The 20,728-nt window shown below is 55.8% G+C and overlaps 2 protein-coding genes across 2 annotated transcripts; one reads left to right on the top strand and one right to left on the bottom strand.

Annotated features, from left to right (window-relative positions):
- Window positions 1-152: 152 nt before the first annotated feature.
- On the top strand, window positions 153-17,405 carry BO82DRAFT_50925 (acetyl-CoA synthetase-like protein). The gene has a single exon (XM_025641282.1). It carries the CDS (start codon window positions 420-422, stop codon window positions 17,340-17,342), a length of 16,923 nt encoding a protein of 5,640 aa, XP_025496896.1. The 5' UTR covers window positions 153-419; the 3' UTR covers window positions 17,343-17,405.
- A 250-nt stretch (window positions 17,406-17,655) lies between these two features.
- BO82DRAFT_428097 (uncharacterized protein) lies at window positions 17,656-19,877 on the bottom strand (the record flags this gene model as incomplete). The annotated part of the gene is made up of 2 exons (XM_025640412.1): window positions 18,818-19,877; window positions 17,656-17,667 (listed from the first exon to the last, which is right to left on the bottom strand). Exons 1-2 carry the CDS (start codon window positions 19,718-19,720, stop codon window positions 17,656-17,658), a joined length of 915 nt encoding a protein of 304 aa, XP_025496895.1. The 5' UTR covers window positions 19,721-19,877.
- Window positions 19,878-20,728: the final 851 nt, after the last annotated feature.

Here is a 20,728-nt window from a genome sequence, read left to right as displayed (position 1 = left end):
CATGACCGGGTCCGTACGGTGTCTATTGGCTGTGTACAGCTGCATCGCAGGAAGACTGCAGGCACCGAATAGGGATGTGGAATGCAAGGTGGAGAGGCAAGGGCAAGATGCAATAGTAGGGACGGCTGACGGCTTCCGACAATGTTCACATGGCGCAACGCCTTATCTCCGCCACTTAATGTGCGCACCTTTTTGTGCAACATGCAGATTGCACGAGCCTCCCATTGGTTGAGTCCATCTAGTACCCATTGACATGACATGAGAAGTTGGGGATGGGATAGCACGTCAGGCCGAAATACAATCGGGATTTTGGCCACAGGAGACATCTCCTCTTAAGAAGCACTGACCGACGAAGTAACTGGAAAACCAAACCCTTCCTTCCTCTCGAGTCCCCTTTCGCAAACCTACACAACAGAACAATGGCGTCTGAGGACCTGAATACCCCCGCCATGACCGTGCATGACTGTAGCGTCTTGCCCTCCTACAATCAAGTGGTGGCCGCCTGGGGCGTTTTTTGCCTGACATTCACGGGCCAGTCGGAGCTGTCGCACGCTTACAAAGTGCTGGCAGCTCGCACATACGGTGGTGCAGTACGGGCATCCAAGTCTGGCAAGCTCATCACATGTCGAACTCAAGTGGTGGGAGAAATCGACGTGGCAGATGATAATGCTGCAGATGCAGATGAAGAAATTGTGGGCATCATGCTGGAGACAGCGCAACTGAGCAGCTCACTCTTTGCCCATCTCCTGAAGGAGATCAACCCGCGGTTAAGCTCTCTAACCCTCCTTGTGACGCACGGTCAACGTCCCCTTCCTTTCGTCGAGTCGGGGGCGCCGCAACCACAATTTGTCTGTCGGATTGAGGGAGGAGCTTACACATTGCAAACGCACTTGCCGGATGCCACCAGTGCCGGGGCAGCAGCACAATTCAACAGCCTTGCCAGCAGGTTCTCCTTTGCGATTCAGGAGACGGTGGCCCACTGGCAAACTACCAAAACATTGCAAGATATTGACATTCTTTCCGATAATGACACGGCTCAGATCCTGCAGTGGAACGCGGAGCCATATGCATCCGCGTGCGAGCCAGCGACCGCAACACTGCTCGCAAAGATCCAGACAACTGCGCGCTTGGCAGGTGACAGATTGGCTCTGTGCTCTTCCGCACGCAGACTGTCGTATGCCGAGCTTGACAACATGTCAGATCGTCTGGCGGCAGGGCTTCTCCAGTACTCCGGGAGATTGGGATCCTTCCTGCCTATCGTGTGTCATAAGTCGGCGTTGGCCGTCGTGGCCATGCTGGCTGCGTGGAAGTCAGGGGCAGCCTTTGCCCTGATCAGTCCAGACCTTCCGAAGGAGCGCCGCAAATCTATGCTCGGGCAGCTCCAGAGTGAGGTGTCACTGCTGGTGGACGATGAAACGATTCAGATTGTCAATGCCCGGGCCTCCATAGCCGATCAGCCTCATCTTTTGTTTTCTCCCTCACATCCGTGCCCTAGCAGGCCCGCAGACGCCGGCCTTTTGCCAGGCTGTGGCCTTTCTGATCCTGCCTATGTCATTTTCACGTCTGGAACGACAGGAACACCCAAGGGCGTGGTCATTGAGCACTGCAGTATCAGCAAAAGCATGACCAGTCTCGCGGGCGCGAGCGGGATGACGGCGGCCACCTGTATGCTGCAGTATGCATCATACACATTCGACGCATGTGTTTTGGAAATATTCTCTACCCTAACAGTAGGTGGAGCGGTCTATATCCCCACAGATGTGGAGCGGAACAACCAGCTCCTCATGTTTGTTCGGGAGCATGCCCTCAACACCATGCTGTTAACCCCCAGTGTACTGCAAATGCTAAATCCGGATGATTGCCCGACCATTGAAACGGTTTTCACCGGTGGCGAAAAGATGTCCGCGCTAGTCATCGAAAAGTGGTCGTCACGGGTGAGACTCATCAACGCGTATGGACCGACGGAAACTGCGGTTTTATGTACCCTGCTAGATCGGGTCACGACTCTGACCCCTCCGGAAAAACTTGGCTGGGGTCTCGGGGCTTCGCTTTGGATTGTAGATGTTGAGGATCCGAACCGTCTGGTACCGATAGGAGCTGTGGGCGAACTTGTTGTTTGTGGCATGACCCTGGCAAGGGGATACCTCAACGATCCGAAGCGCACCGCAGCAGCTTTCCTAGAGGATCCGGCCTGGTTGCCACGCTTGGGTTCCGACAGCAACGTGCCACGACGTGTGTACCGCACGGGCGATCTGGTTCGATACGACGCTGATGGGGCGCTACATATTGTTGGTCGGAAGGATCAGCAGATCAAGCTACGTGGACAGCGGATCGAACTGGCCGAGATTGAGCTTGCCGTGCGTAGCCTTCTTCCCCAGGGTACCGAGTTGGCCGTTGAGGTTGCTCGCACCGGAGGCTCCGGCAGCGCTTTACAGCTCGTGTTGTTTATTGTGATCGTGCTTGAAGATGACTATGGCGTCCTTGCTACCCCTGGCGTCCTTAGATCGGAGAAGATTGTTCGCCAATTTCGCCTACTGACGACGGAACTAGCGCAACAGCTCGGCGGCTTACTACCCGCCTATATGATCCCATCAATATATCTTCCGGTGTCAGCACTGCCGTTGACCAGATCTGCGAAGCTCGATCGTCAGACCTTGCAGTCATGGGTCGAGACCTTGTCGGCTGCCGATCTCACGAGGCTTGCTTCCAGCTCAGGGGTGGAGGGGCCTAGACCTATGGGCGAGAGGGAAATAGGGCTGCAGAATCTGTGGAGTCGGGTTCTTGGCACATCTGCCGAGCATATTCCCCGCAATGCCCACTTTTTCCGTCTAGGGGGCGATTCCATCAAGGCGATGCAGCTGGTGACAATGGGGAGGCACGCTGGAATCGCCACGACAGTCGAGTCCATCTTCAAATATCCCGTGCTTTGGCAGTTGGCTGCCCATGTTGATCCTCTGACCGAGAGTGGAGAGGATAAACTCTCCGACCCGATATCATTCAGTCTCGTGGATACATCTGATAGCCTCTCCCACATGAGAATGAGCATCGAACAGCTGAAGGTAGACGCCTCTGGGCAGTGTAACGTCTCCGCCGAGTCTATCGAAGATATCTATCCATGCACGCCTCTCCAGGAGGGCATGATGGCCTTATCGCTGAGAAATCCCGACGCATATACTGCGCATTTCACATTCGAAACCCCAACGATTGACATCGACTGGCTGCAGCGAGCATGGCAAGAAGTCTTCCAAAGAACGAGCATTCTCCGCACCAGATTTATTAGTGGTCCATCTGGAGGTTTTCTCCAAGTGGTTCTTCATGATGAACCGGACGCAGTAACGGTTCTTGACCATCTCGATCCCTCCAAGACTAGCCAGGGCTTTCATGTCGCGCTCGGCGCCCGGACTAATTCAGTTCACCTATGCCCCATCGGCAACGGCAGAGGTGCTACAGTCATTTGGTCGTCTCACCATGCGACCTATGATGCGGTTTCAGTGCGGCACATAATCAGCGACGTAGAGGCTCTCTATTATCGGCAGCGCCCATCCCCTTTACGAAGCTTTGCAGCCTTCATCCGGGATACTCGGTCAACCAACGTGGCGGCGACACGTCAATTCTGGATCAACCAGCTTGAGGGTGCTGAGACCTGCCCATTCCCGGTGCAGCCCATGTCGCACGCTGCAAGGGCTACCGCGACACAGTCACGGCAAATCACTTTCAGACCCCGTGTCAACTGCGACGTGACCACTGCGAATCTAGCGCGGGCAGCATGGGCGCTGGTCTTGTCGCAATATAGTGGCAGCGAAAGCGTTGTTTTTGGTGTGACGACGAGTGGCCGGAGCCTCCCAATGAGGGATATTGACCTGGTACGTGGGCCAACCATTGCCACGGTGCCCGTACGTGTGGCGGTGCCTCGCGAGGCTATCCTCGAGGACTTTTTGTCCAAGACCCAAGAGCAAGCCGTGGCCATGATTCCCTTTGAGCATTTTGGCCTACAGAACATCCGCGAGCTGAGTCCCAGTGCGCGATTGGCTTGCGATATACGGTCATTGCTACTGCTGCAATTCCCAGCGGATAGCGAACCGGGCCGCGGCCACGGCGGGTTGATGCGAAGTACTTCGTTTCAGATGGAAGACGTCTTCACATATCCTCTGAATATCGAGTGCACCTTCCATGAAACCCTCATTACCGTCCGCGCAAAATTCGACCCCGATTTGATGTCGGATTCCGAAGTGCAGCGGGTCTTGGCGAGCTTTGATGCGGCCCTTCAATCCGTCACGCAATCAGGAGACACTGTGCGGCTTGGTGACCTGAAGCAAATCAGCACCATGGACTTCGAACAAATCTTATCTTGGAATAAGAATGCGCCTGTTCCGGTCACAGTACCCATTCATGAAATTATCAAAGACCAAGCACGCAGGCAGCCATTGGCGCCTGCGGTTGCGGCGTGGGACGGCGCCTTGTCGTATGGGCAATTAATGATCTGCGCCATATCGCTGGCGCAAATGTTACAGCAAGATAGCCTTGGCAAAGGGCACATTGTCCCAATTTGCTTTGAGAAGTCAGTATGGACGCAGGTTGCCATTCTAGCTGTGCTCATGACCGGCGCCACCTTTGTCCTTCTTGATCCCAAGCAACCTTCCGCCCGACTGGCTGTCATTGTCGCGGACCTGGGCGCACAGCTCATTCTCTGCCGCCCAGAGACGAGGAATGCGGTTAAGGAGAATCAGGCTCGAGCACTCGTGGTCACCCCGGACATATTCTCCTCCTATAGTGAAGAAAGCGAAGAAACGTGGTTCAAATCACTCGAGCTCCTGAAGCCATCGAGCGTCCTAGCTAACGACCCAGCGTACATTGTCTTCACGTCCGGTAGTACCGGTAAGCCCAAAGGCATTATCGTCGACCATGTGGCCCTGAGTTCCAGCACCATGGCCCATGGCAGGGCGATCAAGATTGATTCCAAAACGCGAGTCCTCCAGTTTGCTGCATATACCTTTGATGTCAGCATTGGCGATATCTTGGTGACCTTAGCCCTCGGAGGCTGTGTATGCGTGCCGTCTGAGGAGCAGCGGTTGGACGACCTTAGTGGAGGGATCAGAGCACTCGGCGTGAACCACGCCTGCATCACGAGTACCGTGGCCATGCAACTAGATCCGCAAACCGTGCCATCCCTACGCCGGCTTGTCATTGGCGGCGAGCCTATGAACGAAGCTTTAATTGATAGGTGGGCTACGAAGCTTGACCTGATCAATATCTACGGCCCCGCAGAGTGTACCGTCTGGTGTATGGGGAAACTGGCTCTTACGCCCGGGGACTCTGCAAGCGATATTGGCCACGGGCTGGGTGCCCTGACCTGGATCACAGAGATCGACCATCCGGACAAGCTTGCACCTATTGGCGCCATCGGGGAGCTCGTGCTCGAGGGTCCCACGCTAGCGCGAGGCTATTTCCAAGACCCGGTCAAGACGGCGGATTCGTTCATCATCAACCCACCATGGCTACGAGCGAACAGCAGCAGTCGTGGTAATGGGACGCGGCGTGTGTATCGCACCGGTGATTTGGTCCGTTATGCTACCGATGGATCGATTGTGTTTGTCGGGCGACGGGATCGCCAAGTGAAACTGAGGGGTCAGCGGGTTGAGCTGGCGGAGATTGAGCATCATCTCCGCCAGTGTCTGCCGCGGAACAATGAGGCGGTCGTTGATTTGATCCAGCTTCAGGGGGGTACCAACAACCCACAGCTGGTTGCCTTGGTCAAGGCGAGCGAGGCTGCGGCTCGGGACAGCTTGTGTGCCGTGGTCGAAGATCCAGCAACGCTCGACACCTTTCACAACCTGCTAACTGGAATTGACGAGTCCCTGGCGTCGACACTTCCTTCCTATATGCTCCCTACATTGTACATCCCGATGGAAGGCTTCCCTCTCTCCGCGTCCGGGAAACTCGATCGCCGAAAGTTGAAAGCCACAATCGAGAATCTCCCCGCTTCTGCTCTCCAGGACCTAGCACCGGGGACGAGAGACTACGACGCACCGGACGGAGAGTTGGAGACTCTCCTTGGATCTCTGTGGTCAGCCGTCCTAGAGTCGCACGACAACATCGGACGGAATGATCATTTCTTCCGGCGCGGCGGTGACTCGATCAGAGCAATGAAATTGTCTGCAGCCGCTAGACGGCAAGGGCGACTCCTCTCGGTTGATTCTATCTTCAAATACCCCTTGCTTTCAACCATGGCCCTCCGACTGGAACGTATAGTCGGGCCTGCCAGCAGCGGCGAGGACGTTGATGAGCCGGACCCGGCCCCCTTCTGCCTCCTGGAAGCGGATACAGTCACACTGGTGAAGGAAGAGCTCGCCCCGGGTTATGGTATCCCGGCAGACGAGGTGGAAGATGCAAGCTTCTGCACCCCTCTTCAGGAGGGTCTCATCTCGATGTCCCTGAAGCAACAAGGCTCCTATGTGGCGCGAGTGACTTTTGACCTCCCGCCCAACACTGACCTAGGGCGGCTCCAGGATGCGTGGCACCAAATGCTCCGAAACAATCCGATATTGCGCAGCGTCTTTGTGAATGCCAAGTCCGACGGGGTTCTACAGTTAGTCACCAAGAGTCAGGAGTCGCTCGTGGAAACATGCCATGGAGACGAGGTAGACGGTCGTGCTGCTCAATTCCGCTTTGCGTTAGGGAGCCAAAATAACCTGATGCTGCTCGCCCGGGCCCGTGAGGGCAGGGTTCCAACCCTCACATGGGTGCTGCATCATGCCGCATACGACGGTTGGTCCCTTCAACAGTACTTGGCCGAGGTCAACAACCGCTACTACGGATATACCATCGCCCCGGTGAGGTCCTTTGGGGCATTTATCAGACGTCTTCGAGCCATGGACCGTGATGCAGCGCAGGCATTTTGGGGGCAGTATCTCCAGGGGGCTCAGCTCTGCGACTTCCCTGCCGCACCCCTAGGAGAATCCGGCGCAAGCAGCGCCAAGGTCCGCACGGAGAGAACATTGGCGATTCCACGCAGGGAGACATCGGACGTCACCGTCGCTACCTTGGTGCGGGCCGCCTGGGCGGTGGTCATCGGACGCTTCACTGGCTTGAAGGATATCGTCTTCGCCTCCACGATGAGTGGTCGGAACGTCGAACTGACAGGCATTGATTCCGTGCGCGGCCCGACAATCGCCACGATACCAGTTCGCGTTCGACTTGATCCAAACGTTACGGTGGCTGACTTTCTGCACACAGTGCAAGAGGAGACGATAACGATGATGCCTTATGAGCATCACGGTCTCCAGAACATTCAAAAAGTCAGTGACGATGCACAGAATGCGTGTGCGGCACGGTCGCTCCTTGTTGTGCAACCTGTGGAGTATTCGCAGGGTCACCAAACACTCGATCTCTTCCATGGTTACTCGCAAGAACAGGATGTCTATACCTATCCTCTCACGCTAGAGTGTAGGCTTGGAGCAGGTGGCACGATCACCGTGGCTGCGACGTACGACACTACATTTCTCTCCACCCCTTCTGTATCCCATCTTCTCGGATATCTAGACGACACAATAAGCCTACTGTCCAGATCTGTGGGTAGTCACCTTTCCTGGGACTCCCTTCTCGGACCCCATGAGGATGATATTGCCACCCTAAAGCACTGGAATAGCCATGTCCCGCCGGCGTCCCGGTTGACGGTCCATGGTCTCTTCGAACAATCGGCCCTCCAAGCCCCCCGAAAGATCGCCCTTGACACATCCGACAGCCAACTTACCTACGAGGAAGTTGAGAAGTTCTCCATCCGTTTTGCCGGTCGTCTCCAAATGGATGGAATTGGACGGGGCTCGCTGGTCGGTCTATGCTTCGACAAGAGCTGGTGCGCAGTGGTGGCCATGTTGTCTATACTCAAAGTCGGCGGGGCTTTCTTTGCGTTGGATCCCACCCACCCCCCAGAGCGCATGCGGGAAATAGTGAGTCGGATGGGCTCGACCATTATTTTGACTAATCGGAACAACTTGCACAAGGCGGAGCCTTTCCATCACCGCGTGGTCTGCATCGAAGACGCTCTGTCTCAAGAGACCCAGCCGGGGCTGCCCGAATGTCCCGGTGAGGATGTGCTGCCTTCAGATTTGGCTTTCATTCTGTTCACCTCCGGCAGTACCAGAAGGCCAAAAGGCATCGAGATCACCCACGGCGCGTTCTGCAGCAGCATCCTGGCGCATGCGCCGAGACTGGGCCTGACCCCTGCTTCGAGAGTGCTCCAATTTTCCGCTTACACGTATGATGTCAGCATGGCCGAGATCTTCACGACCTTGGCAGTTGGCGGATGCGTGTGCATCCCTTCTGCCAAGGACCGCCTCAACAATCTATGTAGATTTATGAATGATCACCAGGTCAACTGGTCCTTCCAGACCCCCACGATGGCTTCCTTCCTCCAACCGAGCGCGCTTCCGACGCTCAAGACATTGGTTCTCGGGGGAGAAGGCGCCACGGAGCACAACCTGCAGACCTGGTCCAGTAAGGTTCAGCTTGTCAACAGCTACGGGCCAGCCGAATGTTCGATATGGACCAATTGCGCAGCGGGCATTGCAGAGAGCGCTGACCGACGGAATGTCGGCCTGCCCGTAGGCTGCTCCATCTATGTTACCGACCCCCAAGATCCACAGCTCCTTCTGCCGATTGGCGCGGTTGGTGAGTTGCTTGTCGGAGGCCCAAACATTGCCCGCGGCTACTGGAAGGAAAGCGATAAGACTGCCAGCAGTTTCCTGTGCAACTTGCGGTGGATGCGGACGGTAGGATGTACCGGCACGGTCTACCGAACGGGAGATCTTGGACGGTATTGTAGTGACGGGACCATTGAGGTCCACGGACGCAAGGACCGTCAGGTCAAACTTAGAGGTCAGCGTATCGAGCTTCCTGAAGTCGAGTACCGCCTCCGCCAGTGTCTCCCCCCCGGTGCTGACGTCGCTGTGGACGTGATTCGTTCGGAGAGCGCTGGGCCTTCGGCCCAATTGACTGCCTTCGTCGTTCTGCCGGATCTTGGAGAGGGCGTGTCGAAGGCCCTCAGCGCTGGGATCATTACCAGCAAGCCGGTAATGCACAAGCTCAATAGTCTCGTCGAGGAATTGGACCTGAGACTACCCGGGCTACTACCTCCCTATATGGTGCCCTCGCTATACATCCCAATCACGGCATTGCCACTGTCCGCCTCTGCAAAACTGGATAGGAGTGTGTTACAAGCTTGGGCACAAAAGCTTTCCCGGGCAGACCTCTCGAATCTCGTGTCTTCCGAGCGAGACGGTGGACCGCCTCAAGACCGTTGGGAGCTCCAACTACAAGAGCTCTGGGCGGACGTCCTTCGGATTCCAGCGTCCGATATCCGACGCGGTGACCATTTTTTCCGCCTTGGAGGCGACTCGATCAAGGCCATGCAGTTAGTTTCAGCCGGCTCTCGGCGCGACTTGCACCTCACTGTCGAATTAGCCTTCAAGCATCCAGTCCTTTGCCACCTGGCGGCGCAGATGCGCAGGCGTCAATCGGACGGTACAATCCACCAGATCTCGGCCACGCCGGCACCATTTAGCCTCCTCGATACCACGGACGATATCAGTCAACTCAAGGCCAATGCTCTCGCACAATGCGACCTCGCTGTCGATGCACTGGAGGATTTATATCCCTGCACCGCCCTACAAGAGGGATTGCTCGCCTTGTCGCTCAGGCAACCGGGTACGTATGTAGGCCAGTTCACACTATCGCTGTCGGACCATGTGGACCTGGACCTGCTGGAGAAAGCGTGGGTCGATGTCGTTAACCGGACGCCCATCATGCGCACCAGGTTTGTCACTACAAACGATGGGCGCTTCATGCAGGCTATCATTCAAGACGAGTGTGTGGTCAGGCGCGTGGGCACGGAGGATGCAGCTGAGCTTTTGCAGAACTTTCGGATCGGGCCGGGGGGCACACCAATGTCTCAAGTGAATATCTGCCAGAACCGTGTGGTGTGGATAGCCCACCATGCCGTATATGACGGGTTGACCTTCCAGAACATTCTGAGAGACGTCGAGGCAACATACAGAGGCAGAAAGATCCATAATTCTGGCGTGCCATTCAACCAATTCGTTCGACTCTCGACGATGGGGGACCTCGGAGATGCTCAGAATTTCTGGCGCGAGACGCTGGAGGGAGCCCAGAAATGCGAGTTCCCATCATTGCCGACCTCAGACTACCAACCACGTCCGACAGGACTGATAGACCGGCACATCCGCTTTTCTCACACCATCTGCACGGAGGTCACCATCTCTAATCTCTTCCGCGCTGCATGGGCCTTGACAGTCGCCCAGTTGGTGGGTCAGGATGATGTTGTCTTTGGACTCACAGTCAGCGGTCGAAATCTGCCCTTGCAGGGCATTGAGTCAGTGCGAGGACCGACCATTGCAACCGTTCCTACCCGCATCCGAGTGCGGGATGAGTGGACTGTCGAGCAGTTCCTCCAGCACGTCCAAGCTTCCGCAACTGCCATGATTCCGTTTGAGCACATTGGCCTACAGAATATCAAGCGCCTCAGCGACAGCGCGCACTCCGTTTGTGATATGCAATCTCTTCTCATCCTACAGTTTCCAGATCTCAATCCGCAAGGTCCGGACGAGCCCGACCGCCCGATCATGTCGCAAGTTTCGGGAACGTCCTCAGACGGCTTCTACACGAATGCCCTCAACATCGAATGCCTCATGCACCAGTCAGGGGCAGATGTGACTGTCTCATATGATGAGAACGTCATTCCAAACACCCAATTACAGCGGGTGTTGACATACTTTGATGAAGCTATTCAGCACCTGTCCACGGGTTCTCCATTGACGCAAGTGGCCGACCTGAAGCGCCTCAGCGCGGTGGATCAAGAGCAGATCCATGATTGGAACAGGCAGTCACTTGAGTATGCCGATAGTTGCATACATGACATGGTCAATGAGCAAGCCCGGCGACAGCCTACTGCACCGGCGGTATGCTCTTGGGATGGCGACCTCACATACGCCGAGCTCGTGAGCTTGTCTCTGCAGTTGGCCGGGCATCTTCGGCAGACCCATGGTATTGGACCGGGAGAGTTCGTCCCTGTCTGTTTTGAGAAGTGCAAGTGGACCCAGGTGGCGATCCTGGGGATTCTCTGCGCCGGGGCGGCCTTCGTCCCGCTCGATCCCAAAAATGCCAATTCCCGCAGAGATGCCATCATCCACGATGTTGCCGCCAAGGTTGTGCTTTGCTCCGACGGTCTTCAAGAGACCCTTGGGTCTTCGAGAGTCCAATGTCTGGTCATTGATAAAGGACTGCTTCATGTAGGTCGGCCTCAGGGCCTAGATGCGAAGCATCTGATGCCGATGTCCTCCTCGAAACATGCCGCCTATATCGTGTTCACCTCCGGCAGCACGGGCGTTCCCAAGGGCATCGTGGTCGACCACTCAGCTGTCAGTTCGAGTGCTTTGGCACATGGACGCGCCATGAAAATCAGCAAGGGTTCTCGAGTTCTGCAATTTGCAGCCTATACCTTCGATGTGAGTATCGGGGACATGCTTGTGACACTCGCCTTGGGTGGCTGCGTGTGCGTTCCATCCGAAGGTGAAAGAATCAATGATCTACCTGGTGCCATGCAAAGGATGCGTGTCAACCATGCTTGTCTTACGAGTACTGTGGCCCTACAGTTGGATCCCAAGGACGTGCCTGCGTTGCGACGTCTGGTTGTCGGGGGCGAACCAATGGATGAGATTCTGGTCCAGCGATGGGCAGACAAGGTAGGTCTGGTGAACATCTACGGGCCTGCAGAGTGCACGATTTGGTGTATGGGCAAGGAAATGTCGCGAGGAGACTCCTCTCAGAACATAGGCTGGGGACTCGGTACTATTCCCTGGATTGTCCAGCCACACGATCCGCACAAGCTGGTGCCCATTGGCGCACCGGGCGAGCTTGTCCTCCAGGGCCCAACATTGGCGCGATGCTACTTCAAAGACCCACAAAAAACGAAGGCTGCGTTCTTGCACAATCCGCCATGGTTGCCCCAGACCTTGTCCCGACAAAGCCAACGGGTGTACTGTACTGGTGACCTCGTCCGTTACAGTGAAGATGGGTCCCTTTGCTTTCTTGGGCGTAAAGATCGCCAGGTCAAGCTAAGAGGCCAGCGGATTGAGCTTTCTGAGGTAGAGGTCAGCCTCCGCCGATTTCTCCCTCCTGACACAGAGGTCGCTGTCGAAGTGGTCACTCCCGGCGGTCCTTCTGCTGCACAAAGCCTGGGGGCCTTTATCAGGAGTCCCTCTTCACCGGGTGATTCGGGGGTTCCTGGGGTAGTGACGTCGACTGTTGCAATCCAAGCTCTCCGTCATCTAGTTCAGAGCATCGAACCCCGGCTGTCGGATATCCTGCCGCAGTATATGCTTCCGTCGATATATATCCCGGTCTATAGGCTTCCCCTGTCCACGTCTGCAAAGTTGGACCGTCGGACTTTACAAAGGTGGGCAGAAGGCCTATCTCTTTCATTCTTTGGGGACACTTCCAACATTCCCACTGAGCATCGTCGATCTCCCGAAGGCGAGATCGAACGGTGTCTCAGTTCTCTGTGGCAGACTATTCTCAAGCTCCCCAATGCTCCCGGGCGGGATGACCACTTTTTCCGTCTCGGTGGGGATTCAATTCGCGCAATGCAGCTGGTCAGCAACGCACGCCGCCACGATATCTTCCTGAGCGTCGACCAAATCTTCCGGAACCCAATTTTGCTTCAGATGGCCACGGCTGCGGAGCAAGGCGCTAGCCCAAGCGACGAAGTCGTCCGCAATGTACCCAGCTCGGTGGTGCCATTTGGCATTTTGGGTGTTTCGCACCAGGAGGTAGACATGCTCAAACACGAAGTGATTTCTCAGTGCCACATCACATCGGAAAACATCGAGGACATGTATCCTTGCACCCCACTACAAGAGGGTTTGGTAGCATTGTCCATCAAGGAGCCCGGAGCATACACTGCTCGTCTTTCATTCCCGCTGTCTGCCGAATTGGACACCAACAGACTCAAGCGTGCTTGGGAGAATGTCGTGCGGAAGGTCCCGGCGCTGCGGACTGTGGTGTTCCACTCGAAGACTAGGGGGTTGATGCAGGTTGTCTTGAAGAATTTCTTTGCCTGGTCCGAGGATGTTCCCGACGCTGGCGCGGTGGCCATCGCCCAGCAGTTTACCAACCAAGCTATGACAACGCCACTCTGCCGATTCACCATGACCGACCAGGTGTTGACCTGGGCTGTACACCATGCTCTCTATGACGCCTTTTCGTTGAATCTAATCTTCCGCCTGCTGGACTGGGAGTATAGCCAGCCCGTTTCGAGTCCTCCCCCTTTGGTGGCGTGCGAATATCGGAGGTATATCGCAGGGGTTTATGAACGTGATAACTCACAGACCAAAGGCTTCTGGAAAACATATTTGGTGGGGACCCACGATCCAACATTTCCTCACCCCCCCAGGGCAGCATACCGACCTAAAACACGAAAGACCCTTGCAACCAACATGTCGGCTGATCTGGGAGGGACTATCACGACGACCGCCAACGTTCTGAGAGCCGCCTGGGCACTGACCGTGGGTGCATACGCCAATCTTGACCAGGTGGTCTTCGGAACCACCCTCCACGGTCGAGATCCAACCTCTCCCTACCTGGCTCAGGCGGCGGGGCCGACGATCGTCACGGTACCGGTGCGAGTAGCCCTTCGGAAACAGCAGACTCTCGGTGAGCTTCTGCAAGTGATTCACGACGACTCCGCCAGCGTTACCGCACATGGTCACCTTGGTCTACAGCAAATCAGCCAGCTGAGCGAGGATGCTCGCCGTGCATGCGACTTTCAACACATGTTCCTCGTCAATGACGCATCCACGGAGCAGAGCATCTCGAAGGTACTCGGAACCCCACTTGTGGCGGACAACAACGAGACCTTTCAAATGTACGCCCTCGAAGTCGAATGCCAGGTCCAAGCCTCCAGCGTTCAAGCCAGGATGTTCTATGACAGCGAGGTTATCAACGACACAAGGGCCCAATGGATGCTTGACCACTTCAACTCTGTTTGTCGCGCAATCTGTTCGACCCCTGCTTCGACCAAGATCTCCACGCTACATCACGCCACAGCCAGCGAGCATCAGGACCTTCTCATCGCGAATGAACCCCTTCCTGCCGAGGTGTCACGCACGATACATGGGATGTTTTGTGACCAGGTGAATACACATCCTACCAGAACCGCCGTGCGTGCTTGGGACGGCACCTTCGACTATCGAGACATCGATCGTCTCTCGGACAGCCTAGCCCAGCTGTTGTTGGAAAAGGGCGTCGGTCCAGGTTCTCATGTGGTCATCTGCTTTGAGAAGTCCAAGTGGACTTGCGTTGCCATGCTTGCAGTCCTAAAGGCAGGCGGAGTGTGCGTCCCTCTCAATGATCAATACCCTGTGGAAAGAGCGCACTATGTCGTCGGCCACGTGGAGGCTGTTATCTGCCTCTCCAGCGCCCAATGCGCCAATATATTTGACGGTTGCCCCGTTGATGTGGTTCTCGTGAACCACGCCACGATCGATGGTCAAGCTGTCCGGCCCAGAAAGCTGCCCACCGTAGCCCCCGGGAACGCCGCGTTTGTCATGTTCACCTCGGGAACCACGGGATATCCCAAGGGTGTCATCCAGACTCATGCCAACCTGGTCACTAGCACTTTGGCTATTGGTGCCCGCATGGGATACAGTGCCGATTCACGCATCCTGCAATTCGCTTCATACACCTTTGATGTTAGCCTCGGTGACATTTTCGGGGCGTTCTTCTTCGGGGCGTGTGTATGCATCCCCTCTGAGCAACAGAGGCTGGATTCTCTAGATGACTTCATCCGCAATATGGCGGTGGATCAGGCGTGCCTGACACCCGCGGTGGCGCGGACCTTGGCTGGAAAGCCCCTGCCGACACTGGCCACCCTGAGCCTTGGTGGTGAGCCTCTTCAGCTGACCGACATTCGCCAGTGGGCCGGGCAGGTTCGCCTGCTCAACATCTACGGTGTGACCGAATGCACCATTTGGTGCGCGATCAGTAACCCCATCGATCCAAGCTCCCGATCGCCCCGGGATTTTGGTTATGGAATGGGCTCACGACTCTGGATTGTCGATCCTACAGATCCGGATCATCTCATGCCCCCCGGGGCGATCGGGGAGCTATTGATCGAGGGACCCATTGTTGCCCAAGGATATCTCCACGACGAAACCAAGACCAAGACCAGCTTCATCAGCAATCCCATATGGCACCCTGCCGGGCAGCTCGGTGGCATGGTCAGGCTCTACCGGACGGGTGACTTGGTCAGACAAGCGAATGCCCGCTCGTACGAATATATCTGCCGCAAAGACACGCAAATCAAAATCAATGGACAGCGGGTCGAACTCGGCGAGATTGAAAATCAAATCCAGCTGGCAATCCCATCACAGCTGCTAGCGGTTGTGGAGCAGCTGCCGGTCTTTGATACTAGTATTCTGGTCGCCTTCATTGCGCCGCGCGATCCTGCCACGGCGGCACCCCTGCTGGAAGCGGAACAGCCCTCGTTTGTGGCCCAGGTCAGGTCCGGTCTATCCGGCGTCCTGCCCTCACACATGCAACCAGCCAAGTACGTTTTCCTTGGAAGCATGCCACTCTCCGCCTCTGGCAAAGTCAATCGCCGAGCCTTACGAGACCAAGGGGAGGCGGTCATCGCCGCTACGGGCTCCGATGGGGCGGGAGCCTCCCAGCACTTGTCGGACCACGAGCACCAGCTTGGGGAGCTTTGGAAATCATGCATCCACCTGGAGGGGTGCCATCTTGGGCCCGACGACAACTTCTTTGCGGTGGGCGGTAACTCATTGGCTGCCATGCGCTTGGTTTCGCGCGCCAGAGAGGCCGGCCTCGGCCTCTCCGTCCAGACCATCTTTGCGCATCCCACCCTCGCCGACATGGCCGTCCAGGCCGCCGCCGCCACCCGCCGGGATGACTTACCATCTTGGTCGTCTTACTGCCCATTCGAGCTGGTCCAGGACCTGGGGGAGACGTCGGTCAGGGAGACAGTGATATCCGCCACCGGCATCGAGAGTCGAGACATCCTCGACATTCTACCCACATCAACGCTTCAGCATGATTACATGGTCGCGGCCGAGTCGAGTCCGGGCTGGTTCTGCACGCAGTTTGTCGTTCAGCTGCGGCCCTCTGTTCAGCTGGAACAATTGCTGCGTGCATGGGAGATGTTGTTTGAGTCCCATGAAATCTTTCGCACCAGAATCGTCAAGGACGGTGCACGCTACCTACAGGTGGTTCACCGCGCGACATTCGCCGCGGCATTGTCCCGGGATCTGGAGGAGTATCTGAAGTCCGACCAGCGATGCCCATTCCTCCCTGGCGGCGAGATGCAACGGATGGCCATTATACAGGACTGGGCCGGGGTTCCAACGCACCTTGTCTGGTCCGCTCATCACGCCATTTATGACGGCTGGTCCATTCGGCTGATTCTCGGGCGCCTCAGCCAGATCTACGGGGCGACCTCCGAGACCTGCATCATCGAGCCTCTCGGGAAGTACATCAAGCATCTCTCACAGATCAATCCGCTATCCGCCCGCGATTTCTGGGCCTCCCAGCTCTCGGAGATGCACTGCCAGCCACTGACACCTTGGCCCTCCGAGAAGCAAGTGTGTGCCAGTGCGTTCTACGAACACCAGCTGGTCACACCCACCCTGTCGAACGACCGCGGTATCACCCTGCCAACGATGATCTACACCGCGATGGGCTTGCTCGTAGCCCAGCGGTCCGGGAGTCCCGACGCCGTGCTTAGTCTGACGCTGACCGGACGGAACGAGGCGATCGCCGGGGTGGAGGCGGTCATTGCGCCCATGATTACCATGGTTCCCCTACGGATTCACGTCGACCCCACGACCCCGCTGGAGGTCCTTCTCCGCGAGGTGCAAACCCGACTCCAGGACATGATTCCCTGGGAGCATACCGGCTGGAGCAACATCGCACGGATGGGACCGGACTGTAGGACCGCCTGTGCCAATGCGTTCCCGCTGGTAGTTCAAGCCTTCGAGGATGGGCCTACCTATGAAGCATCTCCCATCGCCGAGCAGATGCGTGCGATCCCTATGGGGGCTCCCCAGTTGCCGATTCTGAGCGAGTGCAGCGTGCAGGAGTCGGTCATGACCATCTCCTTCCGCCACGATCCGGACCTGTTCGGCCCACGCGTCATCGCGGACATGTGTGTTGATTTTGAATCCTTGCTAATTGGGCTTAGTGGCACGGATACCACAAAGTGCATTGGAGAGTTGTACGGGGAGATCGCCACATGCCCTCCGAAGAGAATAGCCTAAAATCGCCGTTGTAGGTGCCTTGGGTCCCGACCTCGATGTCAACGTCTGGATGGGGAGGGAGGCGGCTATCCATTTGATAAAGTTGATAGCATGTATACATTTGACCCCCAAGATTCCTCTTTCCAGCTATCTTCTGAATGCGCATCGGTTAGTAGTGGAATGAGTTTGACTGCCGGGGTTCCCCGGTGTTGTATGCCCCCCTTTCCCCCCCCCCCCGGTCGATTTCGTCCTGGCTCGGTAGAAGCGACGATAGGCCGTGGCCAAGGGGCTGCCCGTTTGATATTCCGGTGTTTCGGACGAAAGTCCTAGCCTATTAGCCCAGTGCCTAGCGTTCTGATTAGTGTTCCGGAATCGTCGCCACAGGAGCTGGAGAGGGACTGATAGAATGTATACCCTACACCCCATATATTCTCACAAGTCGGCGACACACTCGGCCCACCGCTCGGTCTCATCCTTCGGCCGCAGCTCCGAAATGATCCATTAAACCAATCCTGGACATCATCTCCAATCACGTCCCGATGTCCATCCGCGCTACTCGTAGCTGTGTAGCTATGTGAGCCCCCCGCCCCAGGGTACACCCTCCGGTTTAGACCCCTTGTAAGCTAGAGATCTGTCTCCGATCCCCTTGCGGAGCGGGATGATGTGGAGGGACTGGGTGGGGAGCGTATGCAATGTTGGCATTCGTGTGAGTGAGAGGAAGGTAATGGGGAGTGATAGGGGGTGGGGTAGGCCCAATAGGGAGAAAAAGCGAAAGTAAGACGGGGATGGTTGATGCGACGCTCTCGTGTTTACTATATCATTCTCCACCTACGTGATGGCCAGTACATACGACCACAGGGTGTGGAAAACAGGGTTTCCCGTCCGCTCAGCCGTACTTAAGCCACACGCCGGGAGGTTAGTAGTTGGGTGGGTGACCACCAGCGAATCCCTTCTGTTGTAAGTTTTTTTTTCCTTTTTATTCTTGTTAATTGTTTTTTTGCTTATGGAGAGATAGTTGGGGACCAAGTTGAAACCCGTATCCGCCGCATCCGGGTCGGATCTATATACTCTCTATATACTCTGTAGCCCCAGCCAAGGACTTTTTCCTCTCGAATGCTACTCTCACATTTTCATTTCATGTTTTTCATTTCCGAAAATGAAAATGTATTGCTTTTGGCACCGGCACCTATTAACGCCATCCACCCAGGACCTATCCCTAAACCCCAACAACCCAACCACGATACTAAAGTAAGTCAACGACCATTATTCGGCGACCGTGGCGGGAATGGCTCCCCAAACGAGCACCCCATCACACAAACCATATCATCGAGGGTATAAACCCGCTGATACTCGGGCAATGGCCCTAGTACCCCCTCCCCCTCCCCCTCCCCTTCCCCTCCCTCTTCACTTCGCTGCAACAAAACACACAAACTTGTCTTCGGAAACTGCTCACACGCACTCGACAAAAAGAAATAATGATCCCATGTTACATTTACCTCCCTGAACCCGGAATGTCGGTGCAACTCGCGTCGCAGGTCTTGGAAGTCCACCCGCTCTGCGTCGTCGAGTTGATCGCACCATTGCAGGTCCGATTCTACGAGGAGGGTTTGGATTTGGGTCGTGGTTTCTCGCACGTGCTGCATCCAGCCGGTTTGGTAGAATTGGTGCCATTGGGGGGATACATAGTGCAGGTTACGTGTGTGCCAGGTGCGATTGGGGCCGAAGCGGATATGCAATGTATGAAGGAGGGGGAGGTTGTCGTGGATCCACGGGAAGAGGGCTTCCCAGGGGGGTAGGAGTTCGTCCTGCACACGAGTGGTATGGTGGGTGATTTCATCCGGGGTGAGGTGCGGTAAGTTCCCCGTTGACATGCCGCAGTTCAGGTAGACGTCCATCCAGAGCTTGAGGTGGTGGATTTTGCTGCTGATGGTGGGTGGGAGGGTGGTGAGGAAGGAGAGACATTTGGCGGGGGGTGCGTCGAGCCAGATTTTGTTGCGGGAGAGCAGGATCTCGCGGGCTTCCGTGTGGATGGTTTTGCAGGTGAGGAGGAGGCCGAGGGTTAGTCGGGGTCGAGGAGTTCGTGGGCCGGGCAATTGACAGAGTGGTGTGGCGTCCCACCAGCGTTGACGGCTTAGGCTGTAGCGGATCCAGAGGGCGCCGTTGTCCGTCACGGTGAGGAGGTCTTGGTAGATTTGGTTGCGGAGTTCCCGGGGGAGGCGGAGGAAGGGGAATGGGGTCGTGTTAGTTGCTGTGGTTTCGTGGGCGTTGTTGGTACCAGTGCGATGGAAGAGACGGCCCAGGGTTTTCAGTTTCTGTTGATAGATTTTCCATTTCGGTGGTGGTTTGCCTACCGGACCCTTTTTGGTGTGGAGTGTCATGGTGGACGAGGGTTGGATCATTGGATGATGGAGTCAGATGGAGTCGGATGGAGTCAGGGGTTGCGGATTCACCCTCAGCCTTGTCGGCCCCAGCCCCGTCTTAATGAGGTTAGGCTGTATGCTAGGACTCTCGGCATCCTGCGGGTGTTAGCGGTGAGATGTCATTCTAGTAGTGATGCTGCGAGAAGGATCGCAGTAAGCAACGGAAGTAGGGCTTTTCAGATATGTATAGTCACACATTTCTATGATGGAGGTCACACGTTACATATATCGCTTTTAGCAACTCAAATCATGAATATAAGTCTATAAAGCATATGGAAAAGTAGTCATCCTATGTTGTGAGATACGGCTCAGGGAGTTGAAGATGTTGGTTGTATTAGCTATCTAGGCTACAGCCAGAAAGAAGAAGAATTCGTTAATAATAACCAACATGATCAGAACACGTGATCCTTGCCTACTAGCTAACCAGGCTTCCCAATACGGTCCTCTCGATAAGAAAGGATCCGTATCAGGCTAAATATAAAACTAAAATAAATATCTAAATAAAAAATTATTATTATTAAATCAAGTATTCTGACGGACGGCAAGCGGGGCGCCAGAAACGGCTCCCATTGAACCGCCGTTCTGCTCGCCGCCACCGCCTGTCACATGCGGGAATGACACTGCCCCTTACGGTCTAGTGCGGTCCGTTTTGAGTATCGCGCCCACTTCTCGCCGCTTTTGCGCCTGCGCCTGCCGCCTCATGCCTCCCGCACGATCTATATAAGTCCGGCACCTCTCACTCGAAAAGACGACGCACTTTCTCTTCCCCTTTCTCCTCTGTCTTCTACTTCAGCCAGAGCACTGCCCCTCCCAGACTTGCCGTGTTACCCGAACATTTACCTTCTAAGGTATGGCGCTGTGCGCTTCCCCTCTTTCTCGCCCTTCTTTCAGCTACCCTGGAAAAAAGTCTTTCTGCCTATTACTATCCTGCGACTTAGAGAGCGGAGCATATAGAACCAAAAAAAATTTGTCTATATAAATATAAAA

Source organism: Aspergillus uvarum (assembly GCF_003184745.1).
Source record: "Aspergillus uvarum CBS 121591 unplaced genomic scaffold BO82scaffold_2, whole genome shotgun sequence".
Classification (NCBI taxonomy): domain Eukaryota; kingdom Fungi; phylum Ascomycota; class Eurotiomycetes; order Eurotiales; family Aspergillaceae; genus Aspergillus; species Aspergillus uvarum.
The sequence above is the reverse complement of the archived record's forward strand: the minus strand, read 5'-3'. Positions and strand labels throughout refer to the sequence as shown.